This window comes from Boleophthalmus pectinirostris, unplaced genomic scaffold, assembly GCF_026225935.1.
Source record: "Boleophthalmus pectinirostris isolate CB_2022bp ecotype Guang Dong unplaced genomic scaffold, ASM2622593v1 HiC_scaffold_23, whole genome shotgun sequence".
Lineage (NCBI taxonomy): Eukaryota > Metazoa > Chordata > Actinopteri > Gobiiformes > Gobiidae > Boleophthalmus > Boleophthalmus pectinirostris.
Window position 1 is genome coordinate 16,135,292 of NW_026571207.1, and position 25,205 is coordinate 16,160,496.

General features: G+C 36.8%; 1 protein-coding gene across 1 annotated transcript in view; it reads left to right on the forward strand.

Moving 5' to 3' along the window:
- enox2 (ecto-NOX disulfide-thiol exchanger 2) overlaps positions 1–23,582 on the forward strand; it is a 46,529-nt gene extending 22,947 nt beyond the window's left edge. Inside the window, exons 3-16 of the mRNA XM_020923365.2 lie at positions 70–216; positions 4,268–4,402; positions 8,040–8,180; positions 11,218–11,424; positions 12,454–12,687; positions 13,334–13,546; positions 14,732–14,838; positions 15,809–15,923; positions 17,537–17,724; positions 18,106–18,255; positions 19,691–19,747; positions 20,098–20,206; positions 20,971–21,056; positions 22,956–23,582. Coding sequence (XP_020779024.2) covers positions 70–216; positions 4,268–4,402; positions 8,040–8,180; positions 11,218–11,424; positions 12,454–12,687; positions 13,334–13,546; positions 14,732–14,838; positions 15,809–15,923; positions 17,537–17,724; positions 18,106–18,255; positions 19,691–19,747; positions 20,098–20,206; positions 20,971–21,056; positions 22,956–23,087 — 2,021 coding nt within the window. The 3' untranslated portion in view covers positions 23,088–23,582. The remainder of the gene's footprint in view (positions 1–69; positions 217–4,267; positions 4,403–8,039; positions 8,181–11,217; positions 11,425–12,453; positions 12,688–13,333; positions 13,547–14,731; positions 14,839–15,808; positions 15,924–17,536; positions 17,725–18,105; positions 18,256–19,690; positions 19,748–20,097; positions 20,207–20,970; positions 21,057–22,955) is intronic.
- Positions 23,583–25,205: the final 1,623 nt, after the last annotated feature.

Below are 25,205 nucleotides of genomic sequence, written 5' to 3' on the forward strand. Positions count from 1 at the left end.
GGGTCAATATTGCTACATGAAATATACATAAAAAGAGTAATCTGAAATGATCTTTGTTTTGTGTTGCAGGACTCAACCCTCTGTCCTTTGATCCAGCGGCCAACAATGAGCCTCTACAGTTCAATAACTCCACTGGACCACTGGTGAGCGAGTGCTCTCCTTTAGAGAATGGAACGGAGAACACTAAGAAGAGGAAGAGGTCCTCTCTGCCCACAGGTACTATTCCTTCACTGTCTTTCTAGTCACTTATTGATTATATATGAAACAATTCTACTAACAGTGGGATTTGAACTCTGTCAGTCTAGTAATTTATGAATCTCTAATGTGTTTTTAAATTTTAACTTAAAACTAGAGTGGCTGATTTTCAAATTGTGGGTGCACCTGAGCCAGAAACCTTTCACAAATTAATACCAAAAAATCATTATTCTCATAATTCTTAAATGCCAGTGGACACTGATAAAAATAAAGCAGTATATTACTTTCTCACTATCCCAGTCTCTTTGCATTGACCTTTGGTGTGAGTGCTATTGATTCTTCAGAGAAAGCTTATTGCTCCAGATACAAAAGACCCATCCTGTGAAGAAAACGGCTATGTTTTTCAATAAGTAAAATAAAAAAATAAAAAAATCTTCAACAATAAATAACAGATTCCATTTGAAACAATAGCCCATTATCCTTCACTACTCAATAACTCAATAAAATGTGGAGCTTTGCAATTCACTGTTGGGTTGTCTCATATGAATCCTTAAATCCTTACTTTTTGCCTTCTGCAAGGTTTATGACCCATGATGATTATGATATCATGTGAGTTTCCAAAAAAGATTAATTCTTCCTTCTTAACTGACTGCGATTAGATGAAATTTTATCTTAATGTCATGTGTGTGTTTTTCTTATGTGATGCATTTTCGCATGGAATTATTTCACACACGATTAGCTGTAAATTGCTTAACATTCTTCATTGTCACGGCTAAAACAAGTCTGGAGTCACTTAATTCTATTGATGTGTCCTCTACTGCCTAAGCAACAATTCAACTGAAGGCAACTGCAGCTCTTTATAGGCTCTGGTGCCTGTTCAGTGTTCAATACACTTCAAAAGAGAGGGTACACAAGCTATCAGTCCAAATTACCTCTATACTGTATCCAGTTGTCCTTAAAGAACCATGTTTATCTCTGTTAAACATCAGCCTAACAAGATAACACGGTACACTGAATACACTTCTGAAGTAACCAGATCATTTCCAGAACCAAAGATATTAATATACAAAGTTAGTCAACCAGAAGTCATAGTAAGTCTTATGTTTTTAGATCTTTTTTTTTTTTTTTAATAACTACAAACTATTCTGGGTGCGTGGGACGAAGTATGAGCCGCTTACACTGTTGTGCCAAAAATCTTGATTAGCTTTATGGCTTCCTTATCACGCCTTAAGAACTCACATCTGTTGCTGAATCATATAGTCTCAGGTGTGTTCTTGTTTAGACGTACTCATTAAGTCTTTAGTTTGCTGCGGTTGTCCTTGTCTTAACATGTGGCAGCGGTTATAGGCTATTCCACAGCTGTTCCTCTCTAATGGAGCTGGTTCATACTTGAAACTACAGCACTGCTCACAACACTATTTTGATTCTAAATCTGTACTCACTCCATGTGTTGTCTTTCTTCAAGTCTTCTCATCAGTGTGTGTTATTTTGGCTTTATTTTAGGATCTCAGTATTTGAACTGGACCAAATTTTGACGATGGAGCTAAATCTATGTGTTTGCAAAGATGTCACTATGGAAGGCTAGCAATATTAAGATTAAGCTAAAAAATCCAGTACATCAAAGAGATTATGCCGCAGAGTTATGGCTAACTTTTAAAAAATGTGCTTTTTTAATGTTACATTTAATTTTAAGTCTTGTTGTGCTGCCTGTAATGTTCCAAAGTATATCTACCTGTCTTGGATATATTTAATTACAGGTATTTTTATTGCTAAAGAAAATACTTGACCTGGTGGTGTCACCAGTACTTTTTGCCATCTATGGAAAATTGCAGGTGAAGCAATATCATATCCATGAAGACGAAAGTTTTGGGCAGTCCACCTGTAGTGGACTGTTACAAATATCGAGATTTAAAGAATCAAACTTTATTTATAGTGCGCTTTACAACACTCAAGGTGATCAAAGTGCTTCACATTAAAAGAACAAAGTAGGCAGAGAACATTGGAAAATAAGTGATTAAAGATCGCTCAAACATCACTCCAGATACAACTACGAGAGGGTAAATAAGAAGGAGAAACAACTACAACATGGGTAAAAGCTCTGAAACTCATAATTGCTCTGCATTAAAACTAACTCACTAGAGTGAGTGTTGGGGGTGGACACAGTTAGCAATGGGTGATGTGTGCGGCTCTGTGGAGCTGGTGTCGCATTGATCCCTGTCACAGTCTGAACCAAACAGTTTAGACACAAACAGCCTTTTACACACTCCGTTGCATTTGCCCATTTCCACTGTAAATAAAGTCTGCCCCACTGTTCTGATTGTTCTCTCGGTGTGGGAAATAACTATTTTAACGTAACACTGCCTCATGCCAGTCAATTACGGTTACGAGTATCACTGAATTACAAGGGCAAGTTTTGTAGTGGGCCACTAAAATTGGGCACAAGCTGAAATAAAGCATAATTTTAGATATTTAATTGTTATATTTTAATATTGACTTGCTGCACAATCTTGGAAAAAATCTAATTCTGATTTTTCTGACATATTTCTGAAATATTGTAATTAGATGGCGCATTGTAAACAACTTCGGGAGCAACAACTTTGGAGAGAGGACTAAAAAATTGATTGACAACCTAATTCACTCAACGAGATAGGATATTTAGTTCTTTGCATATTACATTCTATTAAATAGCCTTTCCGATTTGATAATTGCACCAACTCAGTATAATATGAGCATATGTGTCTGGGCTCCACTTAATAACCTGCCTTGTTTGTGTGCTGCATGCTCTACCAACATTGCTGTACCATGATGCCAGCAGCTCCCATCAACTTATTAAGAAATAATTGGATTTCTTATTCAGCTTGCAACATCTTTCTTGCTTGTTAACATGAAACACTTTATTAAAATCAGTTTATCACTAAAATTCTACCTTCACTAGGTAATTGCTCCTGTTAACAATGAAGCTCTCTCCCAGTCCTCGCAGTTGTGTACATATTTCACAGCTGTAGTGCATTTCCTCTGGAGTGACACAAATATGGGACAGTGAGGGGATCTCTAATTGGACAGATGTAGACAAAGGGATGTCACCAGTCCTTTCTCTACACATGCTCATCATTAAAATAACTTGCTGCCTCATTATTCTTAGAGATTAGCTGCAGATGGTCTGTCAGTCATGCACCATCTTTGTTGAATATGTCAGTAATGTACAGAGAAAGAGGTATTCACTGATTAGTATGATGGATTCTCTCAATCTGCCTCACTGCAACAATAGTAATATGTTTTAATTTATTTTTGCTCCTTCACATACAGTGTTATTATGTCTAAAATTAAAGGGACTGTACTTGATTTCAAACCATGAATCAGAAACATGAAAATGATCTCTTGACTTGATTCTTGAACTTCTGACTTTGAGCTTCAAATGAACTGTTTGAAACTAATTGTGTGTATAGTGAGTGTGCTGGTGTTGTGTATATAGATGATTTTACATCAACCTGCCAAGGGACTGAAGATGGAAATTAGCCACGTTGGCTATAATCTTTACATATTTACATTTTTAATGTTCATTAATTATGTACTGTCCCTTTACAAATAAATAAAATAAGAAATAAGAAATCATTGACTCTCAAACTTCTTCCACCAAGTACCATCAAAGAAAATGTTTTGCTTTCCAAGTACCGCCAGATCTAAATCAAGTATATAACCGCACAAAACCAGGTTGAAAAATGGACTACATCATTTCGACTGTAGTTCTAAACAAAAAATTATGCAAAGGAAGACAAAAAATTGGCTAAAATGAACTCTAAATTAAACCCAGAGACTGAAGAGCTGTACTACTTGAAGGAGATGCCACAGTTTGAAAAACACTGGAAAGGATTTTATTTTACTGTCTATTTTTTTTTTTTTATTTCAATTTAGCAGCCTTAACTGTAGCCAGAATAAATTAAAATCAGTTGCAGGCCATTTAAGTAGACTAGAGAATCATTCTGAGGTAGGACAGGAACAGTTATACCTAAGACACCACTTGTTCTTATTAATTTATACCCTTTAAATATATACATTTTTTACTGTGTTTCAGCTGAAGTGATCCACAACCTCCCCATGGACTCCAGCTCGATGGCGATGCCCATGTCAGACCCCAGCGCTTGGGCCACAGCCATGAACAACCTGGGGATGTCTCCTCTGGGACTGAGCACACAGACACTAGTGCCAGGTATGGATCTTGTTCACTACTAATGGATAAGTAAAGGACAAAAAAAAACAAAAAACAAAAAACATAACACTATTTTTAGGGGAAGCTTGAGTTTGAGTCACATTGCATCGACCACTTTTAGACAAATTGTGGTAACGCATCAACACGATTATCTGCCTCACCAAATGTTTAACTGTCAGTGTATAACATAGTATGGCATACACTCTCTTTCCCTATCTTGCTACACTGAAACTGCGCTGTATTTCACCGTACTCAGCAAAATGCCTTCCCCCAAAACCTTCTCATAAATCTCTCCTCCATTTTTATGTATTTTTTCTATTTGAAGTATACCAGGCATCTGTCAGTGAGTTTATTTATACTGTGCAATGAAACAGTTTTCCACTTGAAGTACTACTCTAGTACTATACTTAATGCCATGACTGCATATTTTCCTTATCTGTTAGATTTCAGATATGAACAAATATCTCTATGCACCTAAAACATTGTGTCCAGGACACAATGCATTGCTCGGCAGTTGTGTGGTTTGAAATTATACGGCTGGGCAACTAATCAAATTTTTATAGAGATTCAGTCATTTCTAATGGTAGGTGATATGCTTGGAGCTTTTTAATCGAGAGGTCCACAGCCAGTTCTCTGTCAGTAAAAGTAAGTGGCTTGGAGCAGTTAAAAATTTGGAGGAATAAACTACTGGACTATTGTTTGTGTTCGATAGCACTGTAACTTAAATTTGTTTATGTTTATGGAAGTCAGTACTGAAAGCCATTTATATATTGTTTTTGAAAAGACAAAATGGAGCAGATTTATTATTATTTTTTATTTTTTTAATGCCATCTCACCCAACCCTGGATACAGCACACACTGGAAGATCAACACTTGCAACTTTCATCTTAGGCCAGACAAAGTGTCCAGACAAAGTGATCATTTTAAAGGACAATAAATATTTGTACTTGGAATTAATATATTTCTTTTTTGCTGAAGAATATAAAAGATACTAAAAACTTCAGACGTTCTTCCATTTATTAGCATTCGTGTATATTTCTCATCTATTCACGCTGAGGGTGTTATGTATTTCTATGCCAGAATGTTTCTGTCATTACCATGGTGATACAACACATACATTAGCAAACTCAGAAAATATATATATGTATAATACAAAATGGATTTAAACAACACATTGTCAGGTTTTAATACAAACATTTATGGTCTTGTTTAGGTGTTTGATTTTGACTTAATTTTTTTTTTGAGAGAGACAAGTTTGACAGCACAGATCATCTCACGCGTTGTAGTTCCAGCTAAATCTGTTCTTTATGGTCAGATTGGGTTAAAACAAAATTTAGATTAAAGTATAATTTGAGTAACAGCTTCAGACAGAGCAGTGTCTACAGTTTACTTCACATTCCCAGGAAATGTTGATGATATCGGCTGCAAAGTAGCCTATCAATTAAAGAGTAATAGTTGTATGTTATTCCTCACATAGAAACAACACATGTGAAAGTACGGTAATAAGTTTTACCAGTGTTTCTTCATGTGGTACAGACATGTGGAGCAGCTCGTAGCTCCATAGTCTTAAAAGTGGCACACATAAATGGGGCACTGCAGTAATGTTTTATGTGTGTGTGTGTGTGGGGCTACCCTGAGACCTGCTACATTTACAAGTTAGCCTCGGGCCACACAGAAAGGATACATGTTCTGCTGGAAAAAAGACTTTGATCAATGTGTTGAGTGGAAAGTGACCTCGGGTGATGGGATCCTGTGAGCCCTTTTTGTATAAAGAACGAGGAAACTTAAATGAGGTGAACCAGATTATTTTTTCATGTAATAAAGTAAAGTTTGTCTTGCCCCTGTACTGATATAATGTAAAAGCAAGTCCTATTGCTGTATACTGTCTGTATTTAATTATAAATTGTTTTATTGTCTGTGAACTGGTAGGTGCGCTGTTAGCATACTTGTTATAGTTAGCGTTATTGTGACTCCACTCTGGCCTCTGAATGTTGTTAAGAGTGCTCATAAACACTGTGAATAATTCAGATGATAGGAATACGTTTGATTAATTAATTAAAAACTTTAGACCACTGCTATTCATGTAAACTTACATAGTTCTGTTTTTTAAAGTAGTATAAATTGGGTACATCGCCTGGAAGTTTGGATACCTGAAAGTCTGGACACCTGTTAGACCATAGCAAAAGAAAATACTGAACGACTGAGGGATTATACAGACACCTGTTAGACCGATCACTCCTTACCTCCAGAAATCACCCCTCCTCACCCTACACTCTCCCCTTTAGTCCACTAAACACTTAGGCCTATTTATACAACACAGGGAAATACAATACACTCTGTTTCAATTGGTCTCCCACGATCATAATGACCAACAATGTAAACATGCGTTTTTGTTCAGCTAAGATCAGTGGCCTATTAATTGTGGTTAGTCTCCATACAGCAAATTTACTTAAACACACAAGAGTCAAAATGGTAATGTGAAATTCATTGCAGTAAGTCGACAATTACTGATCATTACAAAAACCAAACACGATGTAAATGTTTGAACTATTGGGCTACTCAGCATCTGGGTTTAGCACCTCAGATGTGTTCCCCCTTCATCAAGATTCTCCCAGACCATAACCAGAACCAGATGGAAAGCTTTTTGAATTAAACTTCCATGTTCGGACCTCCCAAATGGTTTGCATTAAATGGAATGATTTGAATCCCATGTACTGTGGAACGACATGCCCCATTTACCATTTTCCTTTATGTTCTGTTGGATTGTGTTTCACTTTCCCTATTATTTGACCCTGTTCGCTGAAAGATTTACAATGTGCAGCACTGTGGAGTCAATTATTTACACAATTCTTCCAGACTAGAATTATTCAAACACTCCATCCTCACTCTGTCATTATTATGCTGAGCCGAGCCACTCATTTAAATTGGAAAACAAACCAAAAAATATCACATTGCATGGAAGAGATCAACAGGAAATTAAAATAATAGTTTTGCTTGTGTTCAGTTTTTGTTTTTTTGGATGTGTTTTTTTCAGGGCAAACTTGTAGGCTGATAGTTTCCCCACATTTTGGAATAAATCCTTGTCCCTTGTTGCTGAGTGCTCTAGAGGTGCTCTGGAACAAAGCCAAGAGGTTTTTGGCAGTGTGTAGGTGGATAGGATTACATAGACAAATTTTCTCTATACTATTGGGAAATTGGACAGTTCCTTACAAAGCAATGCTTATTGCAGATTTATGGAGATGGATGCATTAATGTGCCAGGTAAAGATTTGTGTGTACTCTCATGCTTAAAGGTGCTGTACCAGTTTTTTTCTGTCTTAAAATGCTGAAAAACAAACTGTTTGTAGAGGCCCAAAGTTATTCCTCTCTACCTTATGCATTCCTAGCCTTATCATTATTCATCGTGAGTTTCTAAGCGCTTTTAGAGATCAGAGCTGATTCTTCCACGTACAACGCTTTATATTCAGATGCACAGAAGCAGCACACATTATCTCATTTATTCCATAAGAGCTGTTTCTACAATATATCTGTACAGGGGCAAAACAAATGTCGCTCCTCCAACAACACAAAAAATCTATGTAAAGCCACTATTTTATTTTGTGTGGCCATATTTTCTTACTAACCTCTTTTTTTTCCAGACTATGATCCAAATATGGGCATGATGACTGACTACACGTCTATGAATCCACTAATGCCCGGTTTGGGTCTAGTACCAGATGTACCTGTCGTCAAGGAGATCATCCACTGCAAGAGCTGCACCCTGTTCCCTCCCAACCCCAGTAAGTCGTGTAAATATGAGGTCTCTCAGAAAGGCCTGTGTATACACATGCTGAAAAGTGTGTCAGCTTAAGGCAGATGTGAGACGAAAGATTAGAGAAAACAAAGCTCATTGTCATTGTTTATTTTGGGAGCTAACAAACAACTGTGCTGCAGTTTCCAAGCACCACCCTATGGTTTTATACCTCAAACTCCTGTGTACTGCTATTTTGTCCTGATGTTTGACAGCAAAATTAAACTGCAAGACAAAACCTTTCTTGTAATTTCAAGAAAAGTTTCTTACATATTTTTTATGAAACTAACCAGTTTTGGGATGTGGAATCAAAACTGTATATAATTTTTATCCTCGCCTGACCATAGAGTATTTAAAGGAGTGGACTAAGAGAGTATGACGTCACCCATAATGTTCGGCTCCAGTCACATGAAGAGCACGATGCTATCCATTATAGGAGTGAATTTGGAACAGAGTTCCATATTGGGAATTGGAATTTATTTATAGACAAAATAGCCAAATATAAACAGCAAGATCATATACAGCGGTGTAGTATGAACATTTTAATACAAAAATTACAATGCCTACTACAACAGTTAGAAAGGGAGAGGTGACTTTTTTCAGTGTAAGTCAAGTCCCTGACCCATTCTCTTGGAAATGTTGAACGTGGTATTATTACAACTATGCCTACCACCATATATAACAACACAAATTCAGATAATTTGACCAAGTTGCAAATACATTATAATTATGTGACTAAATGTGTTGCTTTTAAGTACATCCCTTTTCTTTCAACTAAGGAGCTGACACTTTGGTTTGTTCTTGTGGGGTTATTTAGGTACGTCCATCAGCAGCAGACTCCAGGACAGAATCTTGGCTGTATTTGGCTGCGATTCCCCACAAGAGTTTCAACTCTGTCAGATCTCGCAAATCAGATTGAAATTGGTGTTTGGAGGAGCTGAGAAGGGGGTGCTGGTGTCACTATTGAGATGCCGAGGGCGAACAGCGAGGGGTTTTTGAGTGGGTGTTTTTATGCCTGGTACACACCGAGATAGGCAAAAGAAAGTTACTAGTCCTGCATCAAAACATAGTGGAATTTATGAAGAATAATGAATAAACGCAGCACTTAATACTTAAAATTGCATAGTTCGGGTACCAGTATCTTACAGGACAACAATCTGGGAAAAAACTGCGCAAACTGATTTTTAAAGTTTTAAAAAGTATTATTATTTTTTTAAACTAGCGGTTTGCGGTGGTCCAAAGCTTTTTCTCTCTTACCTTATACATTCACACATCCATATTCACTTTCATATTCATATACATGAATTCATTATACATTCATTATACATGTACAAGCATCATAATTTTTCACTGCAATGAGTTTAGAAACACTTTTCGCAAATCTAAAAGACTAGTGTAGAGTTTTACTTTAACGGTAAAGCTAACAACAACTAGCACTCCCTGATTATAAGACAAAAAAAAATGCTTTCTAATTAGATGCAGACACACAGCTTACATATTTTGACCTCAAGACCTCTTATATAATATATCTGGTACTGGGGCAAGGCAAAGTTTGATTTGAATTTCAAATACATGGACAGAATGTACACCTTTTTACTGATGAAATGGTGGCAATAGAAAGTCATGTCTCACTGTCTTTGTAGAGTAAAATGGTGGTTAAGTTGTGGCTGTTGCAATGACAGATTCCTTTGTGTGAAATATACGAGTCGCAAGTTCACAGTAGAATAGCAGCCTTTCTTAGCAGCCCTCAAACCATAATAGGTGATCATGCTGTGGAGGTGATGGATGATGAGGACGAGTGTCAGAGCAGCAGACCGTTGGGTGGTCACTCACAGGTCAAAGAGATCCATGGATTCCACACTGAGAAACAGCCTGTGCTCACGCCTTCAGCTGCATCAATATTTACTCAGGCCAAAGTAGATGTTTATAAACTATTTATCAGAGCAATGTACTGTTTTAATACTATGTGAGTGCAGTGTATCTTCTATAAGCTAAGTATGTTAGATCACATAACCTGTCACCTAACATATGCACTTAGAAAAAATAATTTTTCATCTAGAGTGTCTCATCAACATGTTCAAGATAATTTGAGTGTTTGAGCTTTTTGCGTATGTTTTAAATGTGCGCAATTTGATTTCTTTCTGATTGTTCACACCTTTGCAGGTTTTGAAATTATGCATAAAAGTGCATGTGGCAAAAACTAAAATGAGTGCTTTTTAATTAAGTGTGCTTTGTCTTCATAATACAACTGTTTCTCTAAAAATATGTTGATTGCCAGGTGTTTTATGATGATCATTTTTTTATTTAAACGCACACAAAGATTTTGATCTTATTATTGGTTCAGATTATCCTAGTTATCTGATTTTTATTGGCCATGTAAATGTACCCAGTGTCCCAACTTCTTCAAATGTGGTTCTTTTCAGAAGAAATCATATCAAACTCCTGCACTTTCTGCTTTAGTACACAGTACAAAATAAGCCTCCAGCTGAGAGACAAGCATCCGTATTTGGACTGTATTCTTTGTTTTTTTGGGTTTTTTTTTTCGTAACCAAGCATTGCACTGGAATAAAGGCATTATTTTTTTGTATCCTTGTGGTTTTGATTAAAACTGTGACCCATAGACCTGCTGAGTGGACATTGCTTACTCTTAGAAACCTGATGGCCAATGAATAAGGCAATTACACTTCTTTTATATGGAACTGTAAAGGGCAGGCTGGTCGAGCAGTCTAATGTCCTCAGCACAGAGCACGGAAGAGTTACTCCATCAGATAAAGTGCTACATTTTATCAAGTTTTGACATCAATTATAAATAATGACTTGAATTTGTAAATACGATTTCCCCCAGTTTAGAATCCACATTGCTCAGAATATAGCTTCAGAGCCACTTTTCTTCTGATAATCAATGCTCATATAATGTGAAATTATTACGGGACTCAAGTTTTGTTTCATGACTGTAACTTTTTATACAATTTTAGAATTTATTATACTTGAATAGAGCATCAACTCTCTATTTATTTATTTTGCAGATCTCCCCCCTCCGGCCACGAGGGACCGCCCCCCTGGGTGTAAGACGGTGTTTGTTGGTGGTTTACCAGAGAATTCAACAGAGCAGACCATTGAGGAGGTCTTTGGTCCATGTGGAGAGATCATCGCCATTCGCAAAAGCAAGAAAAACTTCTGCCACATTCGCTTTGCTGAGGAGTACACTGTGGACAAGGCTCTCTACTTGTCTGGTAGGCTACTTCACATCCTTGTCACATCCTCGGTTTCTTTAAAAAATTGATGTCAAAAGAAATAACATTTTTGCCGGAATGTCAACTCTCTAAAAGTGTTCCTAAAATCGTATTTAGTTTTTAGGGTTGCCTGCGTCTGGTCTCAACATTGCAATTTCACCTTCAAAAACACTCAAAGAAGCATTTGGGAAGCAGCTCTTCATTTGAAACCTTGACATAGTATTCAGAGTCTTGGCTGCTGGCACTACTGCTAGTTGTCACTGGACAAGTAGAATAACACTGGGCACTGTTCCAGTGTCCACATTCTACTCATTAAATTTTAAAATGGGCATCATTTCCTCGTAAAACCACAAGCAGTCATTAAACTACAGAGGGAGAAGAGGTTGGGGAGAGGAGGGAGTGAAGGGAGAAGAGAGAGGGGAAGGAGAGGGGGATGTTGAGTAGAGATGTGGGCTTTGAGTTTCTTTCTCCACAGTAGTTCAGTGTATAACAAATATTTGTTTATTTATTTAGCTCTGTTTTGATAATAGGGAAATAGTGTGTAATATAGTAATTTGTGGGAAAAGCTTTATTACTCTGTTGTACAGGGTCCAGCCTGAGTATGTAAGAAAACTAAGAATAGAGCATGCCTTGTCATTCTCCATTCCAATATGATCAAGCCACTGTGAGACTCAAGGCATAGGCACAGGTTTAGCTATAAATTACTCATGTTGCCACTGATTCAAATGTTTTAGAATCTTCCTAAAAGTAGTGTATTTATCAGTAGCTGTCAGTTTAAGATGACGGTCAGAAGTCAACTTGACAGTTGTTGACAGTTGGAATTGGAAGCACTGAAGCGTTTGAGCTGTGCAGTGATGTGTCATACAAACCATGAAACTAGCCTCAAGTGTACATTGTGGACTTAGGTCATCATTACCACTACTTCTAAATGTTTCTTGTTAACTTCATATCAGATCAAATAAGCCATAGTAATTGTTGTATAAATAGTACCCCATCTGCAAAGCTGAAGTATATTTTTAATCTCCACAGGTTACCGCATCCGCCTGGGTTCCAGCACAGACAAGAAGGACAGTGGGCGTCTCCACGTGGACTTTGCCCAGGCCAGAGACGACTTGTACGAGTGGGAATGTCACCAGCGCATGTTAGCCCGAGAGGAGAGGCACAGACGCAAGATGGAGGAGGATCGACTAAGACCGCCTTCTCCTCCTCCCATCGTCCACTACTCCGACCACGAGTGCAGCCTGCTGGGGGACAAGATCAAAGGTCTGTGACTGTTGATATAGGTGGAGAATATTGTTTAGTTTCAACCTTATTGCAGTGAATACACCTTGTTTGCATTGAATTTGCACTAGAAAAGAAGACTATGAACGAAATATAATGCTATTAAAGTACATTTTGATTTGTGTTCTTAAACAGGCTAAAACTAAGTATATGCTGCCCCCAGTGGCCACTACACCTCAACTCAGATTAGCGTCCATGAGAAACAACTGCCTGCAGGAGCGGAGTTTAAGTGCTTACACCTCTAAAACCATTCACACTGTTCCTTTTACCTCTAGACCCCTCCTCGTGTTCTCTTCTCCATCAGGATGTTGAGCTGCTTTATTTGAAATGTGTTTTTTGGTGGAGTTAAGGTCTTTAGTCCCATTTCATTTTTGAGACATTTATTTTAATGTAATGTTAATCTCTAATCTAATCTAAATATTATGTACTCTGTTCCATATCCCTACAAAGAGTATAGAGTACAAAGACTGCAAACCATTTTTATTTACAGAGAAAGATCGTTTTATAAGTGTTTTGCTTGTGCATTTAATGATTAAGTTTGTTCCAATATTATTGCAGTAAATTCACTCAAACTTCCCCTACTGCTACATCTTACTCTTGTGTTTCCTCTCCTGCATGTGTGTTCCAGATGATGTGAAGTTTGCCGAGGCTGTCCGGGTGCTCCTGACTTGGCTGGAGCGAGGTGAAGTTAATCGCAGAAACGCCAACAACTTCTACTCCATGATCCAATCCTCCAACAGCCACATCCGCAGACTGATGAGTGAGAAATCTCAGCACGAGAAGGAGATGGAGGAGGCCAAGGAAAAGTTCAAGAGCGCACTGGCCGGGATACTGGGCCAATGTGAGTAATTCTATGTGAGATTCTAGTCTCTCGAATTTTATATATTGTTTGCTAATTTTAGAAAATAAATAAAATTTGTTTTATTTTGGTGTCTGCTTATTAGAAATTAAAACAGAACCTGAATATTTATTATTTTTATGACATTGGCACTTTTCCAAAATGTAATTGTTGGAAGGTGTAAGTATTGGTTTTTGGGGAATTTACAATTTCAATCCAGCCAGTTCAGATGTAAGGTAAGTAAGGTAAGTAAATGCGCTTTAATATAAGTATTGGATTTTTTACATTAAAAGAAAAAAAATAGGACATAAATTATTGATAATATCGCATCAAATTGTACCGTATTCTTTGCTGCCCAAATGTTTCTTTTGGTAGCATTGTGTTGACTTAAATGCTATATCTGCAAAAAGAGTCGAAACCACATTGCCATTTTATTCCTGATAACCAAAGCCCTTTATAACCTGCTTTCAAATGAACTTTCATAAAATAACTCCCAAAATGTTTGGGTCTGCAGTATATCCTTACATTTGGCTTTTAGAATCTCTACTGTCTCTTGACTCTTATCGTCTCAGCCGTCATCATTGATCTGCTCTATCAAATTACAGTGTTCTGGGAAGACACTATTGATTCACTCATGTTCTCTCTTTCACCAAATGCACAGAATTACACACAGTCGGCATACACTTGGAGCTGGAGGTACTTACTGACTACGCCCAATGCATATCAAACTTGTGGTTTCTAAACTCCACCCACACAGTCACACACACACACACACGCAGATGTCCAACCAGCTGCTTACAGTTTACAACTGAATCTAGTGTTCCTTCTCCAAATTGTATCCTTCAGCATGGTTCTCAGTTCTTTTGTGCTAACTGCCATGCCAAAGTAGGTTTTGTAAACCTGAGTACAGATTCCTAGAACCTTCCTGAAGTTTGACAGGCTTTTTGTAAGTATAATTATCCTCTGCTTTACTGTTGGGAAATTTTGGGAATGTGTGAGCAGTTTTTCACAGGATGGTGCAGTGGTGATGGTAAGTGGTTCACACTCCAGCTCACAGACACACAGAACATAAGGGTGAGTTGTTGGCATCGTCAGTTGACTCCAGTCTCTCACACTCTGCTCCTTCCCACCTGCCTCTGTCTCCTGCCCCCCTGTGGATGCTCTCTGCCCCCTCCTGCACCTCCACAGTTGAACAGATTGTGTCTGTATTCCAAGCTGCTTCCAAACAAAAGGCATGGGACCATTTCACCAAAGCTCAGCGCAAGAACCTGGACGTTTGGCGCAAGCAAGCACAGGTTAGTACGGTTATTCAGTCAGCTATGCTTATATCTTATGACGATATATCGAGCCCACAGACATAGGGGAGGGGGGTGGCTTAGAAAACTCCATGATGCAGTAAGTACAGATTCTGCCTGCTCACCCAAGATGAACACATAGAAATAAACAATAAATAATAACAATAAAAATATCTACCACCTATTAACTTGAAGTGCTGACTTTCCATCCCAGTGACCAGATACAAGCTGTGTGGTGAGTTTGTCATTGTGAGACCAATGCACAGGTAAATCTAAACACCTAAAGACATTGAAATTTGTATTTCAACACAAGGTTTAAAGTGGAAATGTTGTTGGGTCAAATGGATCATAAATGATTTTGTTTTATTGGTAAGTTTTGAGGCTTTCAATGCTTAGAGATGTGGTATTTAATGACAAACAGGTAGGTGAAACTGACATTGCTCTGACGTCATGACAATGAAAAGCATGGAGCACATATTGTGCATAAGTCAATACCACTGCTGTGTCCCTATTTTTTATTTTATTTTTTTCTCGTCTCTGCTGTGTTGTGACACCAATGAAAAGGGGAAAAAAGTAAAATTTATGTCAAATTATGCATAACCATAACTGTGGCCTTTTGTAATGTGTTTCTGGTCACAAGATACTAATTGGTGTTAAAGAATTGTTAGGAAAATGTTGTGTGTTCAAAGTATAGATTTTATACTCGAGTAACTGAATGAAAACTGTGAAAGAGAATGTTCATTAAAAGTGACAACAACTCTACTTTCATTGTGCCTTACTACCTAACTATTAATCAGTTAACCATTATGATTAACAGCAAATTGATTAATAAGTAAAATTATGTTGATGTTTTTTTGTTTTTGTTTTTGTAGATGTGCTTGTGTTCATCTCACTTAGTCAAGTGTATGTTCATAAGCTGAGCTCAAGATATCACCTTTCAGTTTTTTCAGTATTTAACTTCCCTTTTCAGGAGATCAGAAACATGCACAATGAGCAGCTGATGGGCATCAGGCGAGAGGAGGAGATGGAGATGTCTGATGATGACATGGAAAATCCCTCCATCAACAAACATTCAGAGGACTCAGGTGTGCACTGTGCTTACTATTCAGCGTATACACTGGACTACATACGTACATAGATAAAGACACTACCATATTTCAAGGATTAACACAGGAAGTACACAACAGCTAATATTGACCACAATAACCTTATCTCTCATGAGAGAGAGTATTTTTCTGAATCTCAATTATTGCATGTTGTAAATAGCCTGCGGTAATTCCATATCACTTTTGATGAACCTTTTTTTACACAGCCATCCTTTGAATAACATGTTTTTGAAGGCCGTACAGCATAATGTCATCTCTCATTTAGTGTCGCTCCTATTTCTCACTCTCTTCAATCTATTATAAATCTCGCCCTGCTGTTTATTGTACTAAAAACACATATAAAACACATTTGTCCTTGACTGATATGTTTATTTTTTCATGGCTGATACCGATTATATATGTTTATGTTTATAATCCTCATCAGTCAATGGCCTATAAGCTCTGTAGATATTTGTGGGCCAATATGTAGGGATGATTTAGATCAAATTATGTAATTTAAATTTATTACACACTCACCCACAGAAATTTCTTTACCACAAACCTTTAAGAGAGCCTTGTCATCATGTGGTGTGCAGTTGTGTTCAAAACAGCTTTTTGTGATAGGCAACAAGTCAACCAAAGTTCCAAAGTATGGTTTTAACTTTCTATTTCCATGTAATTGTGCAGGTGACGTTCCAGAAAGTTACATACTGTACCTTTTAAAATGGCAGTGTCTTTAATCAACATGCAAATGTATGTAAATGAACTGTCGCCTTTCCTTGTAAAACTGCCATCCATATTTAGCATAGCTGTCACAGTATTTGCATTACAGTGGATGGCACAGGTCCACAAATTATGCCTACTAATGAGATGCTTTGCTTTATTCACTTTGTGTTAACAGACGATTGTCTCTTCTTTATTGTTCAGGAACATTTAGTTTCAGTGGAATTTCTACAAGGCTGCAGAGTTTACTGGAAACACCTGTAATGACTGTGGCCTTTAGAAAGTGAATCAATATTTCACAGGCAGACAGAAGCTGCACCCCTCTACAGTTGCACTTGGTCGATAATATGCTGGTCATTATGAAACAAAAAGACTCTAGTAGTTGAAACAGTTTTTCACACCTGTCTGATTAGGCATTTGGATCAATATTCACCTCAAACTTTAAACTTAACGAGGTAACAAACAAGTCAATGGCTTGCATTGACTCAAGATGCATTAACACTGAAATGGTGTTTGGTGATAGACCACAAGACTGTACTTGAGATTTCACAGGATAGAGCTGATCACTTTTTTTCCACTCAACATTTTCCAAAAAGTAGACACCTGAGGTTAACTTTCATTTTTATCTTTCATCAGGATTGAGAAATGGCATTCATCAAGCAGATAGGTGGCTTTGAAATATAGAAAGCCAAAAGCTTTTCTGGATGCTCTGTATTCCCAACAATTTATCCCTAAATTTAAATTATAATATAGGTCGGAAATGATGAGCAATATTAAAGTTGAGTTTTTTTTATTTTGTGTTATATGCTCTAAAATTTTTGAAGCGTCTAACAATAATTTATAAACAATTGAATACTTTTATTTTAACTCTTTCTGCTTTTCTGCTGCAGTTGTATCCCAAGCCGAAGCCTTGAAGGAGGAGAATGACTCTTTGCGCTGTCAGCTGGACGCCTACAGGAACGAGGTGGAGCTCCTCAAACAAGAACAGAACAAGAACCAGCCCCACAGAAGTGAAGAAGAGAATACGCACTCACAGCAACTCAGCTTCCTCCAGCAAGCTCTGCAGGGCATGCAGACGGTACATACACATATGCACACACACTACACATACACACTACACAATACACCTGATATTAGCTCTGCTGGACATGCAGAGGGTAGACACACACACGCACCCCTATACACAGATGATACACACAAGATATTAGCTCTGCTGGACATGCAGAGTGTACACACGCACGCACACACACACACACACACAGAGACATATACACAGATGATACACACATGTCACAAGCTCATGATTCAGGGCAGATAGTACAGAATTAAAAATGCATGAATAAAAAAAAAATTAATATATATTAATATATGTGCGTAGTATATTATATATTGATATATGTCCCTCCACCATGATACATTTTGACTAATTATTGGTGACACATTTTTGTTATTGTTGCAGCAACTCATAAAAATGCAAGAAGAGTTGAAACAGAGGGAGTCAGATCTGGAGAAGAGTTTGGATGACAAACAGCAGTTGAAGAAAGAAGTACAGACTCTGAAGGAAGGTCTGCAAAATCTGCAGAGTCTACAACACACAGAGGCAATCCAGGTTGGTTTTATGGCATACAAACATTAAATAAAAAGCTACATCTTTACCATTGAAAATGCCTGAAACTAGAGAGGTGCTGTTTCTAACTTTTATCATTTTCTACATGGCTTGTTCGGGGTGTTTTTCTCAGGACAAAAAATAAAGAATTTAAACATAATTGAATTGAAATATAATGATGAAAAGGAAAAAACTGTCAAATTAAATGTTTTTCTAACATGTAAATGATGTTGTGCTCTAAGCCAAGGACAGTGCAGACCACATTTATTATGTCTGAATCGACCCAGAGAGGAGGAGGCTGAGATCAGCATGCATGCAGAAAAATATGAGCTGCGTATGGGAGCTATTACATGCACAAGTCTAGCTTTTAATGCAAACCAGTGGCTCTCCAGGGCTGTGAACATCTCCACTGTCAGACTACCTCCACCATGACTTCGTGTTATTCTGATATCTCATAGTATCAACTAATCCCTTTTTAAACACCAAATGTGGACATCAGACTTCATAATAGGAGTTGGTATAAAGACAATTTTAGATATAGTCTTGTCATGTTTTTATTACAGGTGTACAATACAGTTTAATGCTAGCTTATACAGGTATGAATAGGTAATCTACTAACATTTACACTAAAAATACTGCTGGTTCGTATGATTTTGAAAGGCATGCCACAGCAGTTTCTCTTATCTAGATGTATTGGCTCATTGAGTTTACAGATAGGACTCACATGAATCCTAGAAGGAAATCTCATTACGTTTTCAAAAAGAAATCAATTTTCAGTGTTTCAGTGTTCAGTGTATTGAAGCCGTATGTCATCGATTGTTATTGATTTGGCACGTGCTGTCATCAAGCTCCCTCACACTTTACAGAGACATATTTTTATATCTAGAATATAGAAATTGCATATTATATATAAATGCAACTTAAATGGGTCTGGATTTATATGCCTATATTTCTTGCATAATCATAAGATATGATCAAAGCTTGCATCTTGCATATTTGCAGCATATGATCAAATGCTTTCAAGGTTTGCTGACAGATCAACAATTTGTAAAGGGTGTATAAAATACATTGGTAACACCTGATTTATATAAATAATTACAATAATAATTACAATAATAATTTGACTGATTGATAATTCCTCATTTTATTTCTTTAAATCCAACCAAATGTGAACGTTTCTTCTAATAAGACAAATAATGTAAAAAAAAATTATAATAATAATAACATTGCTTATTTACATGACATACTTTCACAAAACATGTCAGGTAAATAAACGTTAGAGCTTATTAGTTAAATTTTTTTTTATTAATGCTCTATACATATGTTCCTAAAATAAACTTGAATGTGTTTGCATGCACCATACTGAGAGTGTCTGTGTAAATGAGCAGTTAGCTGGTTTCACAGTGTCTTTTCCTCATATGTTTCTAATGTACCACAGCTGGAGACGTCGCAGGAAGACGACAGAGGCACAGAGGAGGGCGCTGATCAAACCACTGTAAGTTCTGTCTCCTCTCACTTTGCTGTATCACCTTAAATAACAGAGACACTACTGCCTCATGCCCACACCCTCTTCTGTTTTTACCGCACACCCTTTCTTGTTTAACATTTGTGTGTTACTTTGTTATCACAGCTGTAGCTGCTGGCCTCGTATATTCCACACCTCATTACCTTCTGTCTATTGTTGCCACTGCATAATCGTCCTGAGGTCTTAATTCCACTGTGTTAAATTGAGTGTTCTATTTTTTATTTATTTATTGTGCCTCACCTTAAATTCAAGCTTGTTTCCAACAGACCTGTGGCTATAAAAGCAGATGTATTTAAAGTGGTGTTGTCTCTGTGTTGTAGGAAGTGTCTGTAGCATCCACAGTGGGGTCGTGCAGTCAGGAGAAAGATGCTCCAACAGAGAGGAGTCCACAGAGCCCTGTCCAGTCAGAGAGAGAGGCTCTGCTAGTCGGTGAGATCACTACACATGACCACAACCATAACTGAAGAACAAATATCTGATTTGAAACTGCATTCATTTGAATTTAATTTAGTTTTTAAATTATATTTAGTCAAGTCATATGATCAGCTTTGGGACTCTGGTAGTGCAAAGTGGATTTTATATTTAGACTCCATTCAGTTTTTATTCTTCAAAAAATATCAACTTTACTTGGTCATTATGATCATTTTTGTTTCTAATTTTAGTCATCAAAAATATGACAATGATGAGAACTTTGACAAAATATTTTAGTTGAAGAAATGAACACTGGCTTGAATAAATACAGCTTCACAGAATTGTGAAGCTACTTTGGATACCTTGAAAAGTGCTATAAGACAAAAAGGAAATAATTATGCTTCTGCGCTTATACAGTAATATATCTTATTTGATCATCCTTTAATTGGATATAAAACTAGCTTGTCACATTTTCTGCCTAAAATGTAATTGGTCCCTATTCTGACTGTAACATGTTGGCGTCGGTACAAAAAGCGAGAGGGAGTATTTGTTCTATAAGCATCTGTCACTCTGAAAAATACAGTAAGAGTAAACACAGACTGTAGAACTGCTAGAGTGGGCGTATTTATTCTAAATCGGCATCTAAAGTGAGTGTAACACCTCCAGGCTTGTATGCTGTGTGACCTTTTCTGTTTTTTAAATGTGTGTATTTGTGTATTGACAATTTATGTTTATGGATAGCATCGTCATTTCATTTCATTTTATCTTTTTTTTCCACACAGGAATCATCTCCACATTTCTACACGTTCACCCATTCGGAGCCAGCCTCGAGTACATCTGCTCCTACCTGCAGCGTCTGGACTCCAAGGTAACAGGCTTAAAAGAATGAGAGCTCCCACTGCTGATCTGTCCTTTATTATCACACTAGACCATGCACATTTACTGCTTACTTGATTTAGGGATGTCTTAAAAGGTCTTGCACAAGAGCTCTTATAATACATCTGCTTTTACTGTCAACTATGCATATTGAACGGGACATATTATGTAAAATTTTAATGAGCTTCTAACCAAGTTATAACCAAGTTCCTTCATCTCTATCTTATTCAAACTTGTCTTTCAATTGGTCTGTGCAGGTTTGAGTAATTCTACACTGTCCTGCTTTGAGTCTATTCGATTCTGTTTCTGTTCTGTATCTATACCCATAGTTATGTCCTTATTAAAAAGAAAATCAGACTCTGGGTCATACATTAAAAATATAACAGCTATTTTTCAACAATTAAAACAATCAAATGAAAATCCACTGCTCGCCATGGTGCAACGTCACTATAAGACGAGGGCCTATTAGTTCTGCAGTTTCTATCTTGAAGCTCATTGAGATCATGAAAACAATGTGAAAAAATAATGATCTTCACATTTTATAGCTCAAAGAAGACAGTCTTATGGAGGTATTTAGAAATAAAGAGAAGCAACTTTTTCCAGTTTTATGCCTTGACATTTTTACGCCTCATTTTTCTGTTTTGAACTCAAATCTCTGTCTGGCTTTGTTTCATGTGTGATTTCCCCTGACAATAAAACGTATTGAAAAGTAGATCCCTCTGTCTAACTCCCAAACCTCTATATATGAATCTTCAGACACTTGTAGTTTCCACGCTGTCTCATCAAGTGCAGACATGTATCGCCCTGTTCCTCAGGAAGCATTTTATACACATATTATGGCAACTCCCTGTTAGAGACACAAGAAGCTTTCAAACTACCTTTCAAAATGTCTCTTGAAACTGGTAACAGGGACAGTAATAGCCAATTGTGAATTTTTGTCTGCAGGGTCTTTGAAAACCAGTTGAGAACTCAGAAAATATACATATACAATATACAAAACATACAGATAAAAGTTCAAGTTATACGTTATTGCATTTACTACTTTCTGACTTTTACATAGATGTAGGATTGGTCAATATGCCAAAAAATAATTCTGAGAGCCACATCATGATTCCAATTTTATTCATGTTTTCTTAGCTTTGGATAGTAGCAGTTGTTGTTGTTGTTTTGTTTTTTTTTTAGATAGTCAAAGGTAGTGAGATCACGATTCGATTTTTATTATCATATTGAACAGTGTACATAGATGGTTATGTGTCATTATGTGTGATCAATTACACATAGATGTCTTACTTGCTTACCACCTCCATATGAGAGTTGAATGGCTGAACGTCATTAAAGAACACATATTGTGCTTTAGCCTCTTGTATAGGTAGTTATAATCTATGACACCTGTGAATCATTATCATAATTTACACATTATAAATCAGAATATTAATCTAAAATACAAACATCATTGTTTGAAGTTGTCGATACCTCCTGTGGATAGCTGCAGATCACTAGCGAGCAGCAGAGTATTTGCTCATTTATGCCAAAATGACTGCACAACACTGCTAAATCCTACGTGTATCACTGATAAAGACAATAAAATTGGAGAACAAAGTAAGGACAGAACAGTGGGCATATGCTGGTGGCAGTAAAACAAGGGTTGATTGGCAATATGGCATCTTGAAAATAAGTGATTAAAGATGCTCAAACACACACGAATCACTCCAAATACAACTTCAAGAGTGGAAGAGGAAACAACTATAATATTCTATGGTTAAAACCTCTATGCTGTAAATAGTACTATATAAAATGCATCCAGCACAGTTGTAAATAAATCAGATATTTATTACTATGTGTGTACACATTTTGTTACATCTCACAGTGGCTTTTGTTTGTGTGTTGACAGATTACTACTAGTGAAGTGGAAGCGCTCCTCTCTCGGCTGCCCTGCACTTTCAGACAAGAGCTGACAGGAGTAGGAGCCAGTTTAGAGAAACGCTGGAACTTTTGTGGATTTCAGGGCATCAAGAGCATATAGACTTACCTGCTCCTAACGCGCCTGGGATATTCAGATGACACACTGGACATTATACAAGTGTGGAAGACTATATACCAAACATGAACCCTAAAAACGTCAGATAAAGGGGTATAGAGACTGAAAACATGCTGCATATTCATTGTTGAAGTGATTTCTAGTAGTTCACTTTGAAGATCTTTGTATTTTTACACTCAAGCCCCAGTATCCATAGTGACGGGATCACAATGTAGTTGCAAGTGCCCAAAGTGAAAAGGATGTTTTTTTTTCTCTTTGATGCCAGTATCGGGCAGAACTTCAGGGCCTTTATGGGGTTATCAGGATCTTTCTGAACTTTTGAAACCTCTGAACTCAGTATCTTCCTTCTTTTAATGTTTTAAGTGTTTCCTGTTTGCTAAAAATATATAGCAAATGGATCCACTTCCATTTCTGTAAAGACTTTGTTACATTATTAATCGCTTGATATATTTGCTTATAAAAATGTATTTTAAGTTTGTATGTTGGTTTAACTATTTATTTAGCAAACCTCTATGGATGTAATGGATGTTCATTCCAGTGTACAGATTTCTTTCAGCCTGCTAGTCCACTCTATTAGTTCTAATGGATGAGACCAACACAGCACTCTACTCACATGAGGGGAAAAACCTTGCTTAAAGGCAAATCTTTTTTCTTCTTCTTTCATTTTACAGCCTGGATTATAAAAGCTTACGTAACGTGTGCCTTTCAAAAAGGGCTTGACTAAAATCAACTAAATCTCTCTTGTGAATATAATCACACTTGTCCTTTATTTATAATATTCTGAAGGGGTTTTAGCCATGTTTTATTTGTTAAATAAATTTAATAGACTGCACTCTATATAGGTCTTTCACTGACTAATATGGTAGCATTCATGTTACCCTTTGCTCTGATAAAGCAAGTTTATTTTTTACACGTCTATAGGGCTGCATTGATTATTTGGAACAATTTTGACTAATCAGCTATTAAAACAATTGTCAACTATTTAAATAATTGTTCATTGTTATCTGGACTGAACAGACACCTGGCAAAAGATGTTCAATAACACAGGTAATGTAATTTAATCAAAATGAGAAAAAGAGTAAACATTAAATATACTTCAGTCATTGATATGTGTCATCCAGAAGCCTTCCGTCCGCATAAATTTACTTGTGTCAGGTTTAAATTGTATTTCTTAAAATGCCTATGACTACTCATTTTATTAATACACAGTTCAAATATTTATGATTACAATTTTAATAAAAGTTTTACCATTTCATTTTCACCATTGCCATAGATTTAAAATTGTACTTCCTGGTTGGAAATCATGACATCGCACTAGAATATTCCATAACTGTGACCTAGCATCCTTGTTGTACATTGGGCCAAAACTCCTTGGATGTACACAGAAATTATTATTTGGCATATAAAATGATAAGAAAACACATTTATTTTGTTGAAATAATGTTTAAAAAAAAAAGTTTTTTACTTATATGTAAATTGTGCCACACCTTTTCTCCTTTGTGTGATGTCATCAAAATAGAGTTCTCAAAAATTACAGGAAGTAGAGAGTTCTATTTTAAACATATTTTTCAACTTTTCTCCAACTGCTTCTTGATCGGTTTAACTTATCACTTATATTTACAGCAGTCAACAGGTATTATACCACCAAATTTGGTCAAAATTAAGGAACTGTCAAAACTGTCAATGCACTTAAATCTCAGTAAGCAAGAGCAGTATTCACTTAGTCGACTAATTGAAAAGATACTTGGAGATTTATGTGGTAAAAGTACTATTTTATTTTATTGTCAGAAATTGAATTTTTTGTTTTTATGGATAAAGATGTTGTGTTTCCATATAGAGAACACAAGCTTCTGTATGTGTATTTGTTTGCAGCTAAACAATGCCCATTTTTGCAGTCATACTGATGTTACACAGCCTCCTTTTCAGCTTTCATCCACTTGATGGTGTACTTGGGGTATTGGGACAAGCTGTCAATATTAAGTCTCTGCTTCAATACACATCCTTCTTGCTCTGTGTGGGAGTCAGCAGAGCATCCCTGATGACTAACTCAAGTGCACACCACCAGCTGCTTTTCTTTCCACCACATTAGCTTACACTGCTACA